Source organism: Oryx dammah, unplaced genomic scaffold, assembly GCF_014754425.2.
Source record: "Oryx dammah isolate SB20612 unplaced genomic scaffold, SCBI_Odam_1.1 HiC_scaffold_12, whole genome shotgun sequence".
NCBI lineage: Eukaryota > Metazoa > Chordata > Mammalia > Artiodactyla > Bovidae > Oryx > Oryx dammah.
The window spans coordinates 67,761,059-67,783,000 of record NW_024070196.1 but is presented as its reverse complement, the minus strand read 5'-3'; the positions used below and the strand labels follow the sequence as shown (position 1 = coordinate 67,783,000).

The window sequence follows — 21,942 nt, the reverse complement described above, 5'->3', positions numbered from 1 at the left end:
GCTTTTCTCTAGTTACAGTGAGCGGCGGCTGCTCTCTAGTTGTGACGCATGAACTTCTCATCGTAGTGTCTTCTGTTGTGGAGCACGGATTCTGGAACACTCAGGCTTCAGTAGTTGAGGCGCTAGGGCTCAGTGGTTGCAGCCCGTGGGTCCTGGAGCGCAGGTTCAGTAGTTGCAGCACGTGGACTTGCTTCTCAGCATATGGGGTCTTCCTGGAGCAGGGATCGAACCCGTGCCCCCTGCATTTGCAGGTGGATTCTTCACCACCAAGCCACCAGGGAAGCCCTCAACTTTTCTTATTTACCCTCAAGGATTGTCCATGCATTTGCAAACACTTGTGTATTTCTGTTTTATTAATATTTTAATTTTTAATAGAAATTGTAGTACACTACATATAGTCTTTCATCTTGCTCTTTTTTGCTTACTACCTTAGAGATTATTGCGCACAGGTGTGTGCAGCACTGCCTCATTCTTTTTCATGATTGCACACTATTCCCCGATTCTGTACCCAGTGTTGTAATTTTTTAAACTAGCCACTTTTCAACTAAAGTTAACCTCAGCTCAGTTAATTCTAGTGTGAAGTCACTCAGTCATGTCCGACTCTTTGTGACCCCATGACTGTAGCCCACCAGGCTCCTCTGTCCATGGGATTTTTTAGGCAAGAGTACTGGAGTGGGGTGCCATTTCCTTCTCCAGGGGGTCTTCCCAACCCGGGGATTGAACCTGGGTCTCCTGCGTTGCAGGCAGATGCTTTACCCTCTGGGCCACCAGGGAAGCCCCAGTTAACAGCTCAGTTAATTACTCTTAGTAAATTTGGGACCTTGGAGAAAAGTTGAAATACATTCAACATTTTCTTAAAAATTTTTTTTTGGCCATAGTAGTGGGATCTCAGTTCCCCGACCAGGGATCGAATCCATGCCCACTGCATTGGGAACTTGAAGTCTTAACCAGTGGACCACCAGGGAAGTCCCATATTGTGGTCCAGGGAAGTCCCTTAAGGTACTGACTTAAAAGACAGAAAGATATTTTTAATCCCCTGTTCAGAAAATTACATTTAGATTTGTGATGATGATTCAAAAATTTGAAAGGTGTTAAGGACTTTTTTTCTTAAGCCCAGCCCTAACTCCAGTGGCTAAAATTCAAAGTCTTTAGCTAGTCTTTCCTTTTTCCACTCTCTTAAATTACATTACGTCTTTGTTCCTGGCCAGCGTGTCAGTGAGTCTCACCAAGAGCTGCTTTATAGTTTAGAAAATGTAAGAGGGAGCCACCGTGTGTGCTGCTTTCTTACTCCGTCCCTTGCGTTAAGCGCAGTGGCAGGAGGAGGAGCCCCGTCAGTAGAATTTTTAAAAAGAAAGAAGTGAAATGAGCAGGACCCGGCCCCGGGATTGTGGCGTCAGAGTCAGCTTCTGAGGGCTGTGGGAGGGAGGACGGAGGTGGGGGCAAGCGGTCCTCCCAGGCGCGCCCTGCTTTGAGTTTGGACCGCGCCGTCCCCTCGAGGCATCCCGTGGCCTGTAAACGCTGAGATTGAGGGGTATCCCGGCCTAGAACGCCGCATCCTTAGCAGAAGTGACTCATCACACTGGCCGTAGCAGCCTCTGAAACAGAAAGTCCCTCCAGTTGCTGCTTGTTCTAATACGCCTTGCCACTTCCAAAGATGGAATGCAGACCCTCAGCACTTTCTTGCCTAAATTGGCTGCTTGCGTTCAGTCGTGGCTCATGTGCACGGTCAGAGCCTTGGCCTCCGTGGCCTGCATTCGTTAGGGACGTGGTGCCTGGCGACGGCTGAGCAGGGCCAAGAAAAGCACCACCTTCCCTGAGCTCAGAGTCTGACTGAACCGTGGGGCTGTTTTCCACTCCTGCAGAGAGGATGAAAAATCTCTCTTGCGCTGACATCCTAGAGGCACCTGCGGGGAGAGGACACAGGCTGGTCGCCACCTCAGTAGAGCCGCGGAGGGCGCAGGGGTTCTGCTGGTGAGGGGAGGGGTTTTAATCGGAGCTCTGGGACGGCTTTGCAACAGCATTTGCATTTCTCCCCATCTTCCCCTTCCTCCTCCGCTTTAATTTCCTGTATGTGGAATGACTTGAGGGGATACGGTTTCTGCATCCCCAGTCCCACCGGGCCCTCTGCAGACGTATAGGCGAAGTAGATCCTGAGAAGGGAAGAGGCCACCAGCGCCAGCCGATGTGCGGGGTGGCGGTTTAAGTTTGTGAGGAGTTGCTTAGCACCTGTGAGAGGACTCGTATCTTGGAGAGCTTCACTGGCCGACCCTTCAGCCTTCTTTAATTCCCCTGAAGAGAAGCTCTCCCACCCTTCCCTCCACCTGGGTGCTTGCATCCACCGCAGACCTGTCAGGGATTCCAGGGCCCTGGATGTTGTGTGGCGCCTGCGGATGAGGGGCCAGCCCCGACAGCCCCCTCTGCCCGAGAAGCACGTTTCTGGGCTGCACCAAAGTGAGACGTCTCAGGTAGCTTTCGCTTTGTTCACTCTGACTTCCTTCTCGGTTTGATACTGGAGGTGTTTGTGCCTTGGTTTCTGTGATCCTCCTGGCCTGTGACTTTCAACCCCTCTTGCCTTCATTGTTCCCTCTTCTTAGACTGACGTGAACCTTGGGAAACAAGGTGGACTCCTGTTCTGGATGCTTCTGCTGATGTTCTCATTGCCTGTGACTTCTGAAGCCAGGCAGCTTTTCTTGCGTGACAGACACGCCATTGGCTCCTTTACCTGCACATTCTTAGCGCTCCAGAAAGAGCCTCTAGACTGGGGAGTTTTCTCTGAGAAAATGGCTCTCTGTATACTCAGAAGGGAATTATTTTTAATGTACGTCAACTCCTGTAGGAAATGGACGCTTAAACAGTTACCCAATAGATGTTGGAGCGAGGCTCCCTGGGCTATCCCACTGAACAGCAGTCGCCTGAGCACTGGCCGCGCTCGCTCAGAGGACGGGCACGGCCGCGTTCCAGGCCAGCTGGGGTCCTGTGCGCGTGGGCCTGTCTGCAGCCCCAGCTCCTGCTGCCAGGACTGCAGGCACCAGCTGTGTCGTCTGCTCTTTCCCGCAGCTCCCTCAGAAAAGTGCCGTCATCCCTTTCAACTTGACAAAGCAAAAGGAATGTGGAATTCAGTCTTTTTCTTTATACTTTTGTCAGCGAAGCCTTTATTCCTTTATCCTAACAGTGTCCACAAAGGCTCTAAGGCAGCCTCGAGACACAGCATGTACTGGTTCCCCGTCGGTTACTGAAACAAAACCTTTGGGTATTTCAGTTGGGGTACAGCCCCGTGGCCATCCTGCCATAAGTAGAAGCTTAAACTGGAAAAGTACAGCTGGGCTGGAGGGGAGCTATTGTTGGCTTTGCTTACAGGGACTTTTGAAATGATCCTTGACTCTCACAGCCATCTCAACAGTAATCTTCTTCTCACCCACATGGAGTAATGAATTGAAAGAAGGTGTTAATGGTTTACATGTTTGAGCAATAGAAGGGACACAGTGAGTGAGTTTTCCCCATTCACATGTCTGTTTTTTGGATTGTGTGGTTTTCTGTACCATGTGAAACTGGAGGTTGGCCTGGAGGTTGAAAGTCTCATGGATTTTTGGACCAAGCCCCTAAGCCACTGTCAGGGTTTGTCCTTGCTCTCACCTGGGGGAAGGAGAATTCTGCATCCATAGAGCACAGGTGCTGAGCTCAAAGGGCCCTGAAATGGCCTCCCAGTCCAGCCACTTACAAGCCACGTGACCTTGGGCAAGTTACCTGACATCCCTGAGCCTTGGCTTCCTCATCTGTAAAAGGGGGTAAAAGCAGTTACCTTATTGGTAGGATTAAATGAGATAATGGGTATAAAGCCCTTGGCTTTAATAGGAGTTCAGTAAATGATAGCTTTTTATTTTTTGTTGCATAACACATCTTATGGGATGTTAGTCCCCCAACCAGGGATCAGACTCATGCCCCCTGCTTGGATTTGCAGAACTTTAACCACTGGACCACCGGGGAAGTCCCCAGTGATAGCTTCTTAATAAATGTTAGAACAACCCCAGAAGCCTCTGCCATGTACCCGAGGCACTTGGCTCCTTTGTGGCTTCTTCTGTCTCTCACATGTTGACCAAGAAGAACTGTCGAGGTTTCGTGGTAGGTGCTCAGTAAATGCTGAGTGAGCGAGAGGGTCTGGTGCTCTCTTGCCTTGTCGCCATAGACAAGCACTTCACACCATGAGTTTTATGTTAGGAGGTGTCCTGCCGGGGTCCAGCCTCAGTGGATCCAGGGTAATTTGAAGCGGGGACAGCGTGGCAAGAGAGAGATATAGATTTAGAGAGAGATAAGGAAAGAGTTTGCAGTTAAGAGAATAGAGGAGAGAAAGAGGCTGTATTCCTTGGTTTACATAGGAAGCCAATAAAGCCCCGAGACAAGGGACTTGAACCGTCTACGTAGGGCCACAGGCGCCCGCTTAAATAGCGGAGGGTGCCCCGCCTTGGGCTCCCTCTCGCTTGGGTCTTAGAAGCCTGGGCAAATAAGTAGACACGGCTAGCCTCTATGCCCCAGATGGGAATCAGCTAGAAAATAGAGTAAGAAAGAAAAGAAGACACGGGGGAACAGTCTTTCCAGGAACTGGCCCATCCTTTATTGTCCAGAAAAGCTTTTTATACTTTTGGTTGTACATAGAGATCAATGGATAATACAAAATTTTGCAGTGTCAGCAGCCCTGACTCTTATCGAGACCAGGCTTTCTCTCTGCATACCTAGCTGTATACACAAGTCTTAGGTGATTTACATCATCTTCTGGCCAGGAGGCCTATTAGCATTTTATGGCCCTTTTCTGATAAGGGTCCATCAACCAGAAAACAAAAGTGTTGTTCTTACTAAAGTCTGGTGCCACTCTCAGAAAGCACTAATTAAGGTTACATTCTTATATAGCAAGGACAACAATTTATAACAAGGAAAGAGGAGTACAGTGATTTATAACAAAGAGAAAGTTCACTAACTCAAAAGTCTAGTGTTGCTAACATCAAAACTACCATCTTCCTTTTTCTATATCCCAGTTACATTGATTAATATCTTCCAGGTGCCTAAAAGATAAAGAATATGGAGGCCTGGCAGCAGTCATTGACTCAACAGTGAAACCCATCACCAATATAATTTTTAGCTTTTTAGAAAAGGCTCTATATCTTTAATATGTTTTAAGCTGTGTGCCTCTCGTGGTTGAGGGGCTGTAAACAATCACAAGTTGTAAAAGTCTCTTAACTGTCAGGCAAGTTAGAGAGCCGTCAGAGGGGTTTGAGCTGAGACATTCCTTTTATATGCAGGAGACTGTTAACTGGAGCTCTAAGTTAACTCTTTCCAGAGAAAGGTGGTCGGGTATAACCCCCTGATATGTCAGAAGAGTGGAAAGCACAGTACAATAAAGCAGGCAGACTCTGGTTTTGGGGGTAGATGCTCAGGAAAATCCAGGGGTACCCCTGAGGCCTGATCTCAGCCTTTGCTTTTTGCCAGGCCCCCTTCCTCACGACCTTTGCCATGGGCGAGATTCCCCTTGCTGGCTCCCAGCAGTGTCCTGAGAGATGCTTTGAGAAAACTAACCAGTTAGGTTGGGAGAGTGCTGTGGAGCTTGCAGTGTGTTGATTCCCACCCTCTCTAGAGAAGTTTAATGCCCGTCACTGTTAGAGAAGCCTGCAAACAGCTGGGGAGAGAAGTCCCCCGTAGCTTTTTAAACTCGGCGTTTTCCAAGCGCTTTTGACTCTGTAGGCAATGATAGTACTTTCCTGAGGCTGTGACGAGCTCACGTGTGCAGAGCACTTAACACGTGCTAGACAGAATGAGCACCACGTAGGAGTTGCTGTAACCATGATCGTTAAGTGCTTTTTCATCCTTGGACTCTTACAAAAAGTATTGAGCCACTCCCTTATTCGTGGGCATTTACTTCCCGTGGCATGTTGTTACGGACAGTAATGTGCAGGTATTTCCATGGAAGAGATTCCAGATTCCAGCTGGGCCAAGGATATGCACATTCGAAATTGTGATAGATCCTTCAGAGTTACCTTCCAGAACCCAGTCAGCTATTATCCAACGGTTCATTTGCCCAGTGAAGAGCTGAGAAGCTTGCTTCCCTTGCCAGACCCGCACTAGATCATCCTCCCCTCTTGTGAAATCAGAATGGAATGGAACACAGGGCAAGTCACCTTTTCTTCTGTCTTGCAGAGTCTGGCCACAGATAAGGGACCAAAATGACGGACTCCAAGTACTTCACCACGACTAAGAAAGGTACTGTTTGTTTCATCGTGGGGTCTTCTGCTTTTTCTCTGCCCTACATTTCTCCTTGCTCCCTGTAGCAGGTGGGGGTGAGGGTGGGTGGAGGCCTGGAAATGAGTGGCAAGAATCACACAGAGCATTTTTAACCTTGTGGATCCGGAAACTTGAACTGCTGATGGTGTAAGAAGCTGACCACTTCCTTCAGAATTCCAGAAGGAAAAGGCATTAGCTCCAAGTATAGGAAAAAAAAAAAAGTCCTCTTTCGTTCCCCATGGCTTTGAGTTGTCTATAGTGAGGGACTTTTTTCCATGCCCTAGAGGACAGAAAGCACACAGCCATGTCAGCAGTTCCTCAGTGAGACTGTGCTTGTCTGGTCCTTACTTACCCCTGGGCACGTGTTTTACGTGCTTGAAGTCAGAGTTTATATCCTGTTTTTCGTCTGAGATTATCACAGTCATTTCCCCACAGTTCTGAAGACTCAGTCTGCTGAGTTGCTGCATTGAATTTGCTGAGCGAGACTTGTGTTTTTGGGTGTTGGAGTTGTTTCTGCTTTTCAGGAAGTGGAGTTTGCTGTAGTGGCTGACAAGTGTGCTTTTACCCTGTAAGCATCTTTCTGTCTGGCCCTTCCTTCCTCTTTCCTTATGTCCAAGTGAGATTAGCACTCGCCTGCCAAACAGATGAGGAGAGTCTGTCCTTGGGTCAGCGGAGCCAGGGCCTGCACATCAGGCATTCATTTCTCTGGCCATTTTCCCTGAGTGTGTCTGCCGTGTGCAGTGGAGGAGACACATGGAGTCTCTGGCCTGGCTTTGCTGGCTGTTGGGCAGAGAGGACAGTTAATAAGTAGTGATCACTCTAAATGGCTGTGGGTGCTGTAATATTGGGGGGGGGGTCCCTGTGTGGAACTAGCCAGGTAAAGAGGGGGAGGGGAGGGAGTAGGTGCTGGGCCCAGGGTCCATCTAGGGAAAGGGAAACCTGGCCCAAGTTACTGAAGAGTGTGATAGAAGGAGAGGTGGAGAGGTATACAGGGCCTGGTGAACCAGGCCAGAGATGGGGAACAGTGCTGAGCATATTGGGGTGTCAGTGTGGAGGTTTTGTGGGTTTCTTTTGAGGAGAGTCTAGGGAAATGTCTGGGACCAAACTTGACGTCAGTGATGGTTTTAGGCAAAAAGAGGTCTGGGTCAGATTCTAATCAAAGGTCAAAATAGGTGAGGCTTGGGGAGGCAGAACCACAGCTCACATGGGAGATGGTGTTTCCTGAGTTGGGGAGGAAGGCCGGGGTGCTGCTGGGGGTGGAGCGGGTGCCTGGTGTGTGACTGAGGAGATGGGCTTGGTGACTGACTGGATTCGGGCCCATGACAGGAAGGAGACGTTTCAGAAGCAGGCCGATTCCGGGTTCACTGCACTGGCCTTCTTGGGGCCTCGGAGACCTGGGTCTCGGCCCACCAGTTGACTCCCAGCTGTACTGAAGCTGGTCAGTCATCTCAAACAAAGCAGGGGCGGCAGGGCTCAGGGTGGGGCATGGGCTCTGTTGGGTCCGATGTCGGGGACACACAGTCCCCGGCCTCCTGGAGGAGGAGGGCACATGTCCCCTCAGTGCTCCAGAGCCTTGGGCTTGAACCGCAAGCTCTGCAGGTTCCTCCCGGCTCTGTCAAGCAGTTTCCTCAGTGTGGCCTTGCCCAGGCTGCGCTGCCTGATCATTCTCAATTAACCTGTTTACTGCCTCTCATCGCAGGTACTTTGCTGAACGCCATATTGTTCAGTCATTAAAAAAAAAAGAACAATGGAAAAAGTACCTGTTCTTTTTTTTTCCATGTAAATCCATCCAGAACTTCCTCTAGCACTTCCCCTGCTCCTGATAGTTTTTGCTTCACCCCAACCCCAGGCAACTTGAGAGAGTAGGTGGGGACGCTCCTACAAAAAAGGGAGCCCAGACAAAGAGGGTCACGTGGCAAGTTAGCAGTAATCACGGCCATCTTTCCCGCTGGCCACTGAGCGCCAGGCACCGAGCTGAGCGTTTCGCCACTGTTACAGGAGAGACTTCAAGGCCCCAGGCAAGGCCGAGAGTGCAGACAAGGAAGTGTGTTCAGAGAAGCAGAGCGAATGTCCTGGGTCGGCCAGAGCACGCAGGCTCTGGAGCTGGCAAACCTGGTTTTGAATCTTGGCCTTCCTTCTCATGGCTGTGTCCCTTGTCTAGTTCCCGAACCTCTTCTATTCTCCGTTTGCTCATCTGCAAAATGGGGAAGTATGGCGCTGTTGTGAGGGTGAGATGAGAAAAGGCATGGGAAGAAGTTACGGAGGCTCCTGGATTAGAAGGCTCAGGAAGGCCGGCTGCAGCTGTCTTGAGGGCAGGAGGCCTGTCTCGCTCTGCTGGCAGCCCTTACCCTGTCCCTGGGGCTGTCAGGCGCCTGCCTTCCTGCCCACGACAGGGCCCTGAACCAGCTTGCTTCCTCGTCTGCTTTTTTCCGATCCTCAAGTTCTTAAGAACAGTTTATCAAGCCCCGGAGCCCTTGTGGGCCAGCTGAATTCCCATTTTCAGATCTGAGCCACCACTTGTGGCTCAGGAAGTGAAACCCTGAGTGAGCTCTTAACTCGAGGCTCTAGGAAAACAGGAAAAGCCATGTGTGGGAATTGAGCAGATCCTGCCCGCCCCCCAAACCTCGCGTCCCCAGGCTCCATCCGCGCTGGGTGCGGTGGCCAAGGAGAGCCCTGCCTCCCTCTGTGTGTTCTTAGCTGTCTAGCTGAGCAGGGCCTGTCCGCACTGCTCTTGTCTCCCCAGCTTCCACGGTTCCTCTCTCCTCAGTTGAGCGTGACCTCCAGGCTTCCATCCTCTGCTGCCTGCCCCACCGAGCCCAGGACCTAAAACTGCCCTCAGTGGGCAGCACAGAGTGTCTTCCCTGCCTTCTTTCTGTTCTTTTGGAGGTTGGGGACGGCATCACCACCTGGCAGGTGGCGATGGATCACTCACACTGCCTCCTTTTTTAGGGGAGATCTTTGAGCTGAAGGCAGAGCTGAACAGTGACAAGAAGGAGAAGAAGAAGGAGGCGGTGAAGAAAGTGATCGCGTCCATGACCGTGGGCAAAGACGTCAGGTGTGCAGGGGCGGGTCAGCTGTGCCTGGGGGCGCCGGAAGAGGGAGGCTGTCGAGCCTGGGTCCAGTTCAGATCCCCCCTTTTGAGCATCCCTAGGGATCCAGGTCTGCCCTCGTGTCTTTCCCTTCACAAACCTCCTTTCCAAACAGAAGGTTTTGTTTGCAGAGGGGTCACGTGCTCAGATGCTGACGGGGTCAGACAGTCATGGAGCAAGTGAAGTGGGCTGGGTTGAGAAGGCAGCGGCCAGCGAAGTGAATGTGGTGCGCCCCCGTCAGGAGCCCCAGAGGACATTGCTGCTGGGGAGATGACCCCAGCGGGGCCAGGTCTTTTAAAAAGAATGGGGAGTCTGGATTTTTCATTTTAAATCCCCCTGTTTTAGATTGCCATATGAGGGGGTTCCCTGGCAGCCCCGTGGTTAAGACTCAGGGCTTTCACTGCCACGGGTCCAGGTTCCACCTGTGGCTGGGGACCTCAGATCCTGCACTAAAGAGAGAAACACGGTGCAGGGAAAGCCCACCACAGGGCAGGCTTGTTCAGGTCCGCCCTGCGGTGTGCGTCTGCTGGCAGAGCAGGTCACATGTAGACTTGTGGCCGCGCCTCTGTTCATGCGTCTTCCCAGCCTGGAATGTCCCTTCCTGTTTTCCATTACCCTGCCACCACCCTCATCACGCCAGCCCACTGCCCTGAATATACAGCACTTGCTGTGTTCCCGTCACTAATTCTAAATTCTAGACGTTCTTCCTTTTATTACTGGTTTTTTGGCCTCATTGCCTGGTTTCTGGGATCTTGGTTCCCTCACCAGGGATTGAACCCAGGGCCCTGGCAGTGAGCACAGAGTCCTGACTCCTGGACCTTGGTGGAGTTCCCTAGACTGCCCTCGGCTTACGTGCGCTTGTGTCCCTTCGCGCCCTGCTGGCAGGTCCCCAGGGGCAGGGCGAGGCTTTATGACACTTAGCACTGGAGAGTGTCTGAGAGTCGGAGAACACGCTCAGGTGTCTTCTTGGAAGTCCCTTGTGTTCTGTAGGTAAAGGAGGTATTCCTGCCAAAGAAACCAGAAACAATGACTGCCCATTGGTCACGTGGGCAGCCTGGGTAATGGTGGAAGCAGGCTCACGTCCAGCCCTTCTAAAATCCAGACCCAGGGCGCTTTCCTCCATTTCCTCTCTGCTATGCACTTGTGGTCTCCAGCCCGTGCCTGGTAGGCCTGGGTGCCATCAGGGAGCAGCTCCCCATCTGAATCCCTCAGTAGGACCCCACTGCTCCAGGCTTCTCCAGGATTGCCCTGTCCCATTGCCGCGCTCAGCAAGGGACCTCCTAACAGTGTCTCAGGAGAGACAGTTCTGCAGAAAAACCTGTGGAAGACAGAGCGGCAGAGGGATCCAGCGTCTGCTGGGAACCCGGGCTTCCTTCCGAGGCACATTCCTTCCAGGACCATGTCTCTCCTTCAGTTAGAGCCCCTGCCTGCCACAGAGGGGGCACCTTTGTCCTCTGTCTCCGATGAGCCTCTGCTGAGGTGACAACCCAGGAGAGTGAGGTGGACTCTCAGCTCCCCGCTTCCTGGCCTGGCATCTTCCAGGGTGACGCATCAGTCCAGGCTCAGGAAACTCACTTTCCCCTCTTACATCTCTATTCCCATGTCTTTGCCCATAAAGTCACGAAAATTGAGAAGAGGAGGTGATAATTTCAGAGACAGAAAACCGACTGCTAACTATATTTCACATCTCAAGGAGCCTGTGACCCCGGGACTGTGGGTATCATGTTGGGAAGGGTTCTGCCCAGTATATCAGCACTCATGAGCACAGGCTTTGGACTCAGACCTGGCACCTTAGGCAGTTATTTGTCATTTGTGAGCCTCAGCTTTGTCTTCTGTACAATGGGGATAATCTACAGGCTTCTCAGGGCCCTTAAATGAGATCATATGAAAAGCCCTGAGCACCAAGCCTGGATTGTGGTGGGAGCCCTGTGTGTGGGGGCCGGTTCTTAGTGAGTGCCTTGTAGTGTCCATGGTCCAGCCCAGCCCTGCTCCCCTAAGCCCTCTGCAACCAGCAGCCTGATATAAGTGGTCACGTCAAGTATCAGGGAAGGAAAAAATGATCGTTTTCATTTCTGTAGCGCCTCCTTAGTGTCGAGGACTAGATGCCCTTAAGTATGTTGTCTCTTTCAGTTACAACAAGGGCCCTGAGAAATGGGGTTTGTTATTTCTCTTTCTTGCAAATGAGAAAATCAAAACGGGGATACAGAAATTTTCCCAGCTTGATACAGCCAGCAAGAGGCAGAGCTGGCTTTGAGCCAAGTATGATGGACTCCAGAGCTCATATATGAGCCTTGTGCAAAGAACAGAGGACTTTTTGGCTTTTAAAATCGCCCTTTGGAATTCCATTTCTACCAACAGATGCCCAGGGTGACGGAGCTGGTGCCCGGCCTTTACTGGGAAGTCTTGTTAACATTTCTTGCCCGCTTTGCGTGCCCCCTCCTCCCCAGCCCCCATCAGCTGCCTGAAGAGTCCTCCTCCTCTTTTCTTTGGGCTTCCCCACACTGACGCGGCTTTGACCTTCCAGTGCCCTCTTCCCCGACGTGGTGAACTGTATGCAGACAGACAACCTGGAGCTGAAGAAACTGGTGTACCTGTACTTGATGAACTATGCCAAGAGTCAGCCCGACATGGCCATCATGGCCGTCAACACCTTTGTGAAGGTGTGGAGGAGCTGGGCGGGGGTGGGAGGGCTGCTCACCTCTCAGTTCTCCCTGGGGAGAAACACGGAGGCTCCTTTCCACCCATCTGACTCCCCGCCTGGGGGCTCTTCCTCCAGTGGAGGGCTCCCACTGTCTCCAGAAAAACAGATGCCATTGAGCCTGCTAACTCATTCCCCGTGAGGCTGCCCCAGGCCTGTGGGTCCCCGTGGCCCTGTGTCATTTGCAGGCTCAGAATGCAGCATGTGTCTGAAGGCGTCTTGCTGCCCTTCTAGACTTCGCGCCTTCCTGCATGTTCTGTCCTCCAAGTGGAGGATAAGCAGGGACTCACATTGTTAGCTCTGTGCACCTTTAAAACCTCAGCTCCCCAGCCCTGTTAACATCCACACATGGGTGAATGGGGTTCTGTGTCCCCGTAGGAACCCCAGTGAATGGGGTTCTGTGTCCCAGTGCTGGGTGGATGCAGCTCAGATTATGGCTCTGCTCTGTGACCAGCTGAGCTCCTGACCCTCCTGAGAGCCTCAGTCCCCTCACCTGTGAAATGGAAACAGTATTGCCTGTCTGCTCCGAGTGTCAGAGGGAGCCCTGCGAAGCCTGGCATCTGGCAGACGCGAGGCGCCTCTGGGTGTGGGTGTGTTCGGTCACTTCACTTGTGGCCAACTCTTTGTGACCCCGTGGACCGCAGCCTCTGTCCATGGGGTTTCCCAGGCAAGAATACTCGAGCGGGTTGCCACTTCCTTCTCCAGGGGACTTTCCTGACCCAGGGATTGAACTGGTATCTCTTGTGTCTCCTGCACTGTCAGGCGGATTCTTTACCTAAGCCGCGGGGGGAAGCCCCAGTGCCCACACACACCCTTCGTTTCGGTGCCGGTGGCCACAGTCGGAGGGAGACCCCACGGCAGCCATCTGGTGTTGCTCAACCCGCCCCTGCCCCTGGCCAATGGCCGCTTCCCCTCAGGACTGTGAGGACCCCAACCCCCTGATCCGGGCCCTGGCGGTACGGACCATGGGCTGCATCCGCGTTGACAAGATCACCGAGTACCTGTGTGAGCCCCTCCGGAAGTGCCTGAAGGACGAGGACCCCTACGTGCGCAAGACGGCGGCCGTGTGCGTGGCCAAGCTCCATGACATCAACGCCCAGCTGGTGGAGGACCAGGGCTTCCTGGACACCCTCAAAGACCTCATCTCTGACTCTAACCCCATGGTGAGTCTCTGCCGCCCACTGTGCCACCTCTGCCACCCTCAGGGTCGCTTTGGGCCTCCACCAGGCAGCCCCGGTTCTGGGCAGGCAGAGCCCTGTGGGTGGGCTAGCTGCTTTCCTGCCCGCAGTGGTTTGGGCGCCATCTTTGGAGTGAGCTTCTCTGCGCAGCCTCTCTAAGGAGCTGTGTAGCCGCGGGCCAGCCGCCTGACCTTCCCAAGCCCTTTTCTTTCTCAGTAAGCCGGATCTAATTCTGCACGGCTGCCGGGAGTGTGGAAGGTGGTGTGCCTGGCATAGCCTGGCGTGCAGCGGCTGTGCCCTCCTCCCCCTTCCAGTCACCGTCGCCATCACTGTCCTCCCACCAAGACATCAGAGTGCTCTGATCGGGAGGGGCGCCCCCTTCCCCACTTCTCGCAAGGCTGTAGAGGCTTACCCTGGAAGTAGCGTAGCCTGGCGTACTGGGCACTGGGCACGTCTGGGAGGGGAGCTGGCTCCTCATGGCAGCGATGGCAGCAGTTTGGAGAACAGTGGGGCCATGTCTAAAATGAAACGTATGACCTGCCCCCCCCAGACATCTCGTTCTGTGTCCCTCTGAGACGCCCATCGCAGGTGGGCACCCGTGGAGTGCTGTGTGGTCAGGGGAGAGTTGAAAACCGCATAGCCCCCTGTGGGAACAGCTGCCATCATGGAGGAAAGGGTTGCAGGCCTGGAGCTTCGCCTGGACCCCACCGTGCTCCAGGCCCAGATGCACCCACCACCCCGAGGGACTCCGCAGGAAGCTTCTGGCTCTGAGAGGCACGATTGTCAAGCTCCCAACGAGCTGCTGTGGCTGGAAGAGGGTGACTGTGTGTTAGGTAGCTTTCTCTCGCCAGGAGCTCAGAGCCGATCTCTCTTGTCGTGGTTTTCTTTAATGGCGGGTACGCTTAATTTCAGCTCACAGAGGAGTCAGTGGAGCGGGTGCCTGCAGTGGCCCTCAGTGCTCCAGACCCTGCCCTTCCGGTCATACCCCTTTCAGGGTGTTTATACTCTGACCAGTCACCGTCATGAGCTGCCTGCTGCCCTGGCCTGTGAGCAGCGCCCCAGCCTCTGCCTCCTCCACCCTCCCAATAGGTGGTGGCGAACGCGGTGGCCGCCCTCTCGGAGATCGCCGAGTCTCACCCCAGCAGCAATCTGCTTGACTTGAACCCGCAGTCCATCAACAAGCTGCTCACAGCCCTGAACGAGTGCACCGAGTGGGGCCAGATCTTCATCCTGGACTGTCTGGCCAACTACACACCCAAAGACGACCGGGAGGCCCAGAGGTGAGGGGACCTGGGGCTGTGAGGCCTCGCCAGGCCAGATCCTCAGGGCAGGGGCTCCCAGAAGCCGGGCCACAGGCCTCCGGTGGGCCTCTCTCCAGGGCCTCGCCCCACAGACCGTCCTCAGACACAGAGCCAGGCTGGAAGTGGTGTTGCTTCAGGCAGGCAGCTCGCTGCCCACTGGGCACAGAACAGAACCCAGGGCCTGCTCGGGCCGCTGACGAGACTTCGGTCACTGCAGGCCAAGGTGGGAGGTGGGTAGCTTGAGAGCCACGGTTCACTGATTCCCACTGGGAGCCTGGGGTTCTGCTGGGTGCTTCCCCCGCGCAGGATCATTTTTAAAGCAGCTTCGTCATTGTCTCTGGTTCACAGGGAGGTGGAGGAGATCACAGGTGTCCCAGCTTATGAGTCAGGCCCCCCTGACTCTTGGTGCTAACCAGCATGGTGTTCTTCCCGCTTTGAGCGCCCTCACGACAGAAGGCAGGGAGTTGACATTTCTCCAGTATTTGCTGACGGCCAGGCACTGTGCTCGGTGCTGGACATGCATTGTCTCAGTTAGGCTCCCAGCAACCTTGTGCAGCTGGCATCATCCTCTCCCATGTTTTAGATGAGGAAACTGAGGCTCCAAGTGGTTTTGACCTTCAGGAAAGAGGACCAGCATCTAGATCTCCCTCCTACAGAAGACATGTTATCTTGATAACTAAAAACAGGGTGCTTCCTCCGTTTGTCTCTCCTGTTCGCCCCCCCTTGGAACGGACCGCAGCATCTGTGAGCGGGTCACCCCCAGGCTGTCCCACGCCAACTCTGCCGTGGTGCTGTCTGCCGTGAAGGTGCTGATGAAGTTCATGGAGATGCTGTCCAAGGACCTAGACTACTACGGCACGCTGCTCAAGAAGCTGGCGCCGCCCCTGGTCACGCTGCTGTCGGCCGAGCCCGAGCTGCAGTACGTGGCCCTGCGAAACATCAATCTCATCGTGCAGAAAAGGTAGCGGTGCTGCTGCGCGTGGGCCCTGCGTGCCCCAGGGCTGGGAGGGGCGGCCTCTGCTGAGAAGGGGCTCCGAAGGGAGACTGACCTGCCACCGGATAGGGCCTCTCAACAGCTTAAGCCAGGGATTCTTAGCCACTGGTATCTTTGTCTCACAGGGGACATTTGGCAGCGTCTGGAGACATTCTTGGTTGTCATCATGGGGCTGCTGCTGCTGGCATCTAGGGGTGGAAGCGGGGAGGCTGCCCCACAGCCTATGGTGCATAGGAGCGCCCCCCACCCCCACCCCCAGAACGCCAGCAGTGAGAGGCTGAGAAGCCTTGGCTTAGCCTAGGCAGGTAGAGGCTAGCGTGCACTTCTTAACCATGGACAGCAGCTGGTCTGAGTCCCCACAGCCCTCCTGAAGCAGGGTGTAGGGTGGTGTGTGTGCGTGCGTTCTTCCCAGGGAAGGAGTCCACGCTCTGGAGGCTTGAGGACTACACGGACTCTACATCAGCCTCGGGGCTGCTCAGAGCACAGAGCACCTGTTTCTCTCCACCCCGCAGGGATGGCCACAGCAGTGAGCCGCTGTTCCCAAGGAAGGGCACTGGGGTGGCTGGGGCGAGCAAGCCATGAACCATCCTGGGAGGGGCCCGGCAGCTCCGTGCTGGGGGCGGGCAGGGCAGGCTCTGCAGTTCAGCTTCCAGCCTCTCTGGTCAAACAGCTCCATCAGCAGCTAATTCACAGGCAGAACAAGCACCTCTTGTAAACATTCTCTCTCAGAAGGCTGCACAGGCTCCCTGTCCTTGTATCCTCAGTCTGGTTCTGAGCACGTGCCTCGGGTCCCAGAAGCGTCAAGGGAGTTGGGACGTTTGTAGAGGTTTGGGAGGTAAATTCAGGAAAGCTGTCTGAGTGTCTGAGCAGAGGACGAGACGAGAGTCGTAGTTGCAGTGTGGGGTGAGTGAGGTGTCGTGGCTCATGCAGCCCGATCAGCAGAAGGGGCTTCCTGTGCGGGATTTATTTAACAAGCCAGCCTCCCAAGGGGCTGAGCCTGATGCCGAGGCACCGCCAGGCCCCATGTGCGCTGGGCAGCTAGTGCCGAGTCCTGGTGGCGGAAACCACCTCTCCAGCCATGCAGTGCAGGACCCCACCGCCCACCCACCCCCCAGCACAACCGAGGCCCTGCTTCGCCAGGAGCCCTCCCGCCCCACCGCAGCCTGCCCAGCTTTCCCGCTGTGTATTCTTCCCTCTTCACCGTTCTCTTCCTCCTCTCTGTTGTGGAAAGGCCGTGGGAGTGGGAGCCAGGGAGGGATGGTGACTCCCATCTCGCTCCCGCCCCGATTAGCACTAGGGGTGTGACCCAGGACAGGCCGCTCCCCTTCAGGTTTCCTCAGCTGGGAAAAGGAGGCAGGGGGGCACCGGTTGAGGGAGGGGCATGGACACTTCTGACAGTGAGTGCCTTCTCTGAGGCAGGCATGCATCATGCCAGGTGCTTGCCATCTACCTCTCATGTAGGTGTCCAGGTCGGGGTCCCCAGGACCCCCCCACACGCATTCAGAGATTCACTAAAAGGACTCACAGGAAGTGGCATATCGGCCCCACTCATAGGAGGTGGTTTATCGGCCTGGTGGGGCTCTACAGCTGGACCGCAGGGAGAGGCCAGGTGGCATCTGGAGGAGTCCTCACGCTGATCTCCTGAGCTCCCTCCCCTGTCAGTCCAGGCCCAGTCAAGCCCCTGTGTCCTAGTCGGGAACAGTGGGAGCACTCTCGAGAGCCAGGTGCCCAGATGCCAGGCCTCTCTAGGACCAGCAGTGCAGCCCTGCGATGGTAGCGTTTCTGACAGAATGCGTCCCGTTGCATGAGTGAGAAGACAGGCCTGAGGTCACCAGATAGAACTGACCAAGCCCATTGCCTGGTGCCTGTGGCCTCCTGAATGTGAAGTGTTTCTTGCTTCCCTTCCTGGGATGTGGTTGGACATGCAGGAGCTGGTCAGAACCTTGGTCACAGGTCCCCTGCCCAGGAGCATGTGGCCACGGGAGTCACTGCCTTCACGGATGTCAGGCCCCACGTCTGACCCCAGAGATGCCCCAGCAGATGTGAGAGGCCCCTGACCTGCTCTTTGCGCGCCCTTGCCCATCCCCAGGCCTGAGGTCCTGAAGCACGAGATGAAGGTGTTCTTCGTGAAGTACAACGACCCCATCTACGTGAAGCTGGAGAAGCTGGACATCATGATCCGCCTGGCCTCCCAGGCCAACATCGCCCAGGTCGGCAGAGGGTGGTGTTCGGGCCCTGGGCTTCGTAGGCAACCTCTCCACGAATGTTATTGGGTACTTTTGTGATTAAGGAACCTGTACTTTCTGTTGTCACTTATCATCCGCCCATCAGAGTGGATGCATTAGCTAGATCACCCTAAACAAGGCTTGTCCAGCCCTGACAGGTCATCCTTCCTGGTTTCCTCTCGGGGCACCTGAGAGCTCCCTCCCTCCCTCAGGACTCGCACCTTGAACGGGAGGCAGGATCCCATCGGGCTTGTGTCTGTGCGCACCCCCAGCCCAGGGGTGTTCCGGGAGGGCGCCTTGCCAGATCCCCCTAACTCCATCTCGTCGGTCTGGGCCCCAGGTGTTGGCGGAGCTGAAAGAGTATGCGACCGAGGTGGACGTGGACTTTGTACGGAAGGCTGTGCGAGCCATCGGCCGTTGTGCCATCAAGGTGGAGGTGAGCCTCTGAGACTGTCCTGGGTGGGAGGAAGGAGGAAGGGCAAGGAGTCCAAAACTGGGAGACCAGTCTGATTCAAACAGCATCTTTCAGCTGCTCACGACCCAGCAGGGCCTGTGGGTCACGGCTGGAGCCCTGCAGGCTCCCGTGGTACAGATTTGGCTCCTGCTCATCTGTCATCTTCCTTGGGCCTCTGAGTTGCTGCAGATGAAATCAGCCCGTCATCATCATGGGATCTCCTGCAGCGTTAGCACAGATGGTGGGGCAGCCCAAGCTGATGGTGGCCCCCGTAGACTTAGCTTTCACTTCATGGACTTTGGGCCAGGGGGCTCTGCCTGCTGAATGTTTTGGCAAGTTTCACGATTCAACCATCTGTGTGCCCTTTTTTCCATATTTTCAAGGGTCACTGAGACCCGTGTCCTGGCCCTTCGTCCTTCATGTTCTCTGGAGATGTTCTTGGGCCACTGACCTGACTCTCCTTAAATGGGTCCCTGGAGGCCAAGGGGTCCCTTGAGCCCAGCCTCTCAAGACATTTCCCTTTTGATGCCTCTGATGGCAGTGAGGAGTCGCTCCCACAGTCTGACACAGTATGTTGGAATTAGGGGGTGTGGGGAGGCCTGGCCCACGCTCTCCTCTCCCCACACAGCAATCCGCCGAGCGCTGCGTGAGCACGCTGCTCGACCTCATCCAGACCAAGGTCAACTACGTGGTTCAGGAGGCCATCGTGGTCATCAAGGACATCTTCCGCAAGTACCCCAACAAGTGCGTGGCCACTGCTCCTGCCTGGCGGGGCGCTGCGGTTCTGGGGCCGGGTGGGGGGGAGGAGCGCGGGGAGCGCTCCCTCTTCCTCTCTTCCCTGCTGCTCTGCGCCCCAGGCCTAAACAGGAACCAAGGTGTAAAGGACAAAGCTCATATCCTCTTCCCCACCAGCCTCTTGGGCTCTCGTAGAGTAGCTGCCCGTGTCTCTGGGCGCCCTCAGTGCTCATATGTCACCGCACCCTGTTGTCCAGGTACGAGAGCGTGATCGCCACGCTATGTGAGAACCTAGACTCCCTGGACGAGCCCGAGGCACGAGCCGCCATGATCTGGATCGTGGGCGAGTACGCCGAGCGGATAGACAATGCGGACGAGCTGCTGGAGAGCTTCCTGGAAGGCTTCCACGACGAGAGCACCCAGGTGAGGTGCACCTGTGGGACTCGGGGCCCTGCCCCTCCTGACACCACCCTCGCCGTGTGGGCATTCATGTGAGAGGTGAACGGGGGACAGGCGTGGTCCCTTTCGTCCCTCACTGTGGTGCCTAAGGGGCGCTCCTGAGGACAGTCTGTGGCGGAGGACTCTGAAGGCTGTAGACATTTCTGGTTTTGTTGTTGTTTTTAATTATTTTGGCTCTGCTGGATCTTCATGGCCCCATGTGGGTTTCTCTAGTGCAGTAGTCGGGAGCTACTCTCCAGCTGCGGTGTGCGGGCTCCCCGCGCACTGGCTTCTCTTGTGGGGCGCAGGCTTGGTTGCCCAGGGGCCTGTGGGGTCTTCCTGGAGCAGGGATCAAACCTTTGTCTCCTGCGTCGGCAGGTGGGTTCTCATCCACTGTACCACCACGGAAGTCCTGACTTTGTTTTAATTTTGTATTTATGGTTGGATAGGAACTACACTGACTTAGTTCAAAACCTAAAAGACACGAAAGGATCTGTAGTAAAAATTCTGTTTCCTGCCACTCTCCTGGCCTTGAGTTCTTCTCCCGGAAAGCACCATGTTACTCATTGGTTTCTGCGGGGAGGGTGGGTGGGTTTGCTTCCCGAGAGAGCGAGTTTAGGAACACACCAGCCAGTTCCTCTACAGAGACAAAAAATAGTCAATTTTCATCACTTGTGATACTTAACATTCCATAAAGTCAAATCTGATTTAGTAAGCTAAACCCTTACTCCCAGGAGAAATAGAGTCTTGTTTCTACACACCTCCAGTCACTGCATGTTTATCTACTGGTCAAGATAAACATCGTTTTACATGTGTTTTGTTTAAAGACACCTTGCTTAATACACTCGGTCGATTCATCAGCATTGAACTCAAGGCCAGCAGCTGTAACTCACACCCGAACAAAGCTCATCTGACACGTGTATTTTCTCCAAAGGCATATCTCAGCCTTCCTGCCCTGAGGGGCCCCAGACAGCTCTGCAGCTCTATATTAGGGTGGGGTGGGCCCCTTGTAAACAGAAACATCACCAACAGAAGGCCCCAAGCTGTGGACAACGTGGCACGTTCACGATGAGAACTGAGCACCACCTCACTTGACCTCAGCCAGGAGCTTGTATGTCAGGCAGCGCACACGCTCGCTGCTCTGCACGTCTGTGAATGACTGTGAAGGTGCCATAAGCATGGGTTTCTGGGTCATGAGTAAACGTTGGCAAGCAGATTTGCAGGTGTGTCCTGTGTGACTCATGAGGACCAACTGTTTATATATTTCCTTCTCACTTATTTTTAATTATTATAGCAAACCATGCAAATTCAAACTGATCAGCAAGTTGTATTTTTCCCTTAAAAATACATCTGAAAGCCATGACATTGTGAGAGCTTTTTACAGCTTCCTAGCTTCATGCAGAAGGACCCTGTTTAAGCAGGGTCCCTGACTGGTATTTAGGTGTCCAGCCTTCTGCTCTTTTAAACAGCTCTGCTGGGAGCAAACTGTGGCAAGCTCGTCTGCAGGTACAGCTGGAGAATGGGTTCTTAAGAGTGTGGTGCTGGTAGGAGGGCCTGTGCATTGCCGGTCCGGGTTGCTGTGTCCAGACTGCCCTGGCACAGAGGCGGTTCTGATTTACATTCCCATCATAGAGGCCGGGGGGCCCCTCTCCTTGTCTCCTGGCCAGCCTAGGGTGTCCTCAGACTTGGTGTGTGTAAACTGCCCGCTTCCTTTGCCTCATGGGAGGCAAGTTCAGAGCTTTTATAAGAATACTTAGTGCTTTGCGATTTGGGGACTTACTTTAGATTGTCTTTTTGAGTCCCCTTGTCCTGGCTCCTGAGCCTCTCCAGCCGTGGGCAGGGGAGGGGCTGAGATCAAAATGCCAACGTCTGTTGGATCATGGAGAAAACAAGGGGCTTCCATAAAAACATCTAATTCTGCTTCATTGACTATACTAAAGCTTTTGTGTGGATCACAACGAACTGTGGAAAATTCTTAAAGAGAAGGAAATACCAGACCACCTTAGCTGTCTCCTGAGAAACCTGTATGCAAGTCAAGAAGCAACAGTTAGAAGTAGATGTGGAACAACTGACTGGTTCAAAATTGGGAAAGGAGTATGACAAGGCTGTGTACTGTCACCCTGTTTATTTAACTTATATGCAGAGTACATCATGCGAAATGCTAGTCTGGATGAATCACAAGCTGGAATCAAGACTGCCAGGAGAAATAATCAACAATCTCAGATATGCAGATGACACCACCCTAATGGCAGAAAGTGAAGAGGAGCTAAAGAACCTCTTGGTGAGGGTGAAAAAGGAGAGTAAAAAAGCTGGCTTGAAACTCAACATTCAAAAAACTAAGATCATGGCATCTAGTCCCATCACTTCATGGCAAATAGAAGGGGAAAAAGTGGAAACAGTGACAGATTTTATTTTCTTGGGCTCCAAAATCACTGTAGATGGTGACTGTAGCCATGAAATTCTGTAGCACTTGCTCCTTGGAAGAAAAGCTATGACAAACCTAGACAGCATATTAAAAAGCAAAGATATTACTTTGCCAACAAAGGTCCGTATAGTCAAAGCT

The 21,942-nt window shown here is 53.8% G+C and overlaps 1 protein-coding gene across 11 annotated transcripts in view; it reads left to right on the top strand.

The window, feature by feature from the left end:
• Positions 1-21,942, top strand: part of AP1B1 (adaptor related protein complex 1 subunit beta 1) — a 49,287-nt gene that overhangs the window by 13,207 nt on the left and 14,138 nt on the right. For all 11 annotated transcript variants that reach the window (XR_005723032.1, XR_005723031.1, XM_040251397.1 and 8 more), the window contains exons 2-11: positions 6,184-6,246; positions 9,217-9,322; positions 11,881-12,016; positions 12,972-13,217; positions 14,322-14,512; positions 15,273-15,494; positions 17,617-17,737; positions 18,093-18,188; positions 18,835-18,950; positions 19,199-19,364. Coding sequence is in view for 9 of the 11 variants with exons in the window: in XM_040251397.1 (XP_040107331.1) it covers positions 6,210-6,246; positions 9,217-9,322; positions 11,881-12,016; positions 12,972-13,217; positions 14,322-14,512; positions 15,273-15,494; positions 17,617-17,737; positions 18,093-18,188; positions 18,835-18,950; positions 19,199-19,364 (1,437 nt within the window). In the remaining 2 variants the exon portion in view is untranslated. The remainder of the gene's footprint in view (positions 1-6,183; positions 6,247-9,216; positions 9,323-11,880; positions 12,017-12,971; positions 13,218-14,321; positions 14,513-15,272; positions 15,495-17,616; positions 17,738-18,092; positions 18,189-18,834; positions 18,951-19,198; positions 19,365-21,942) is intronic.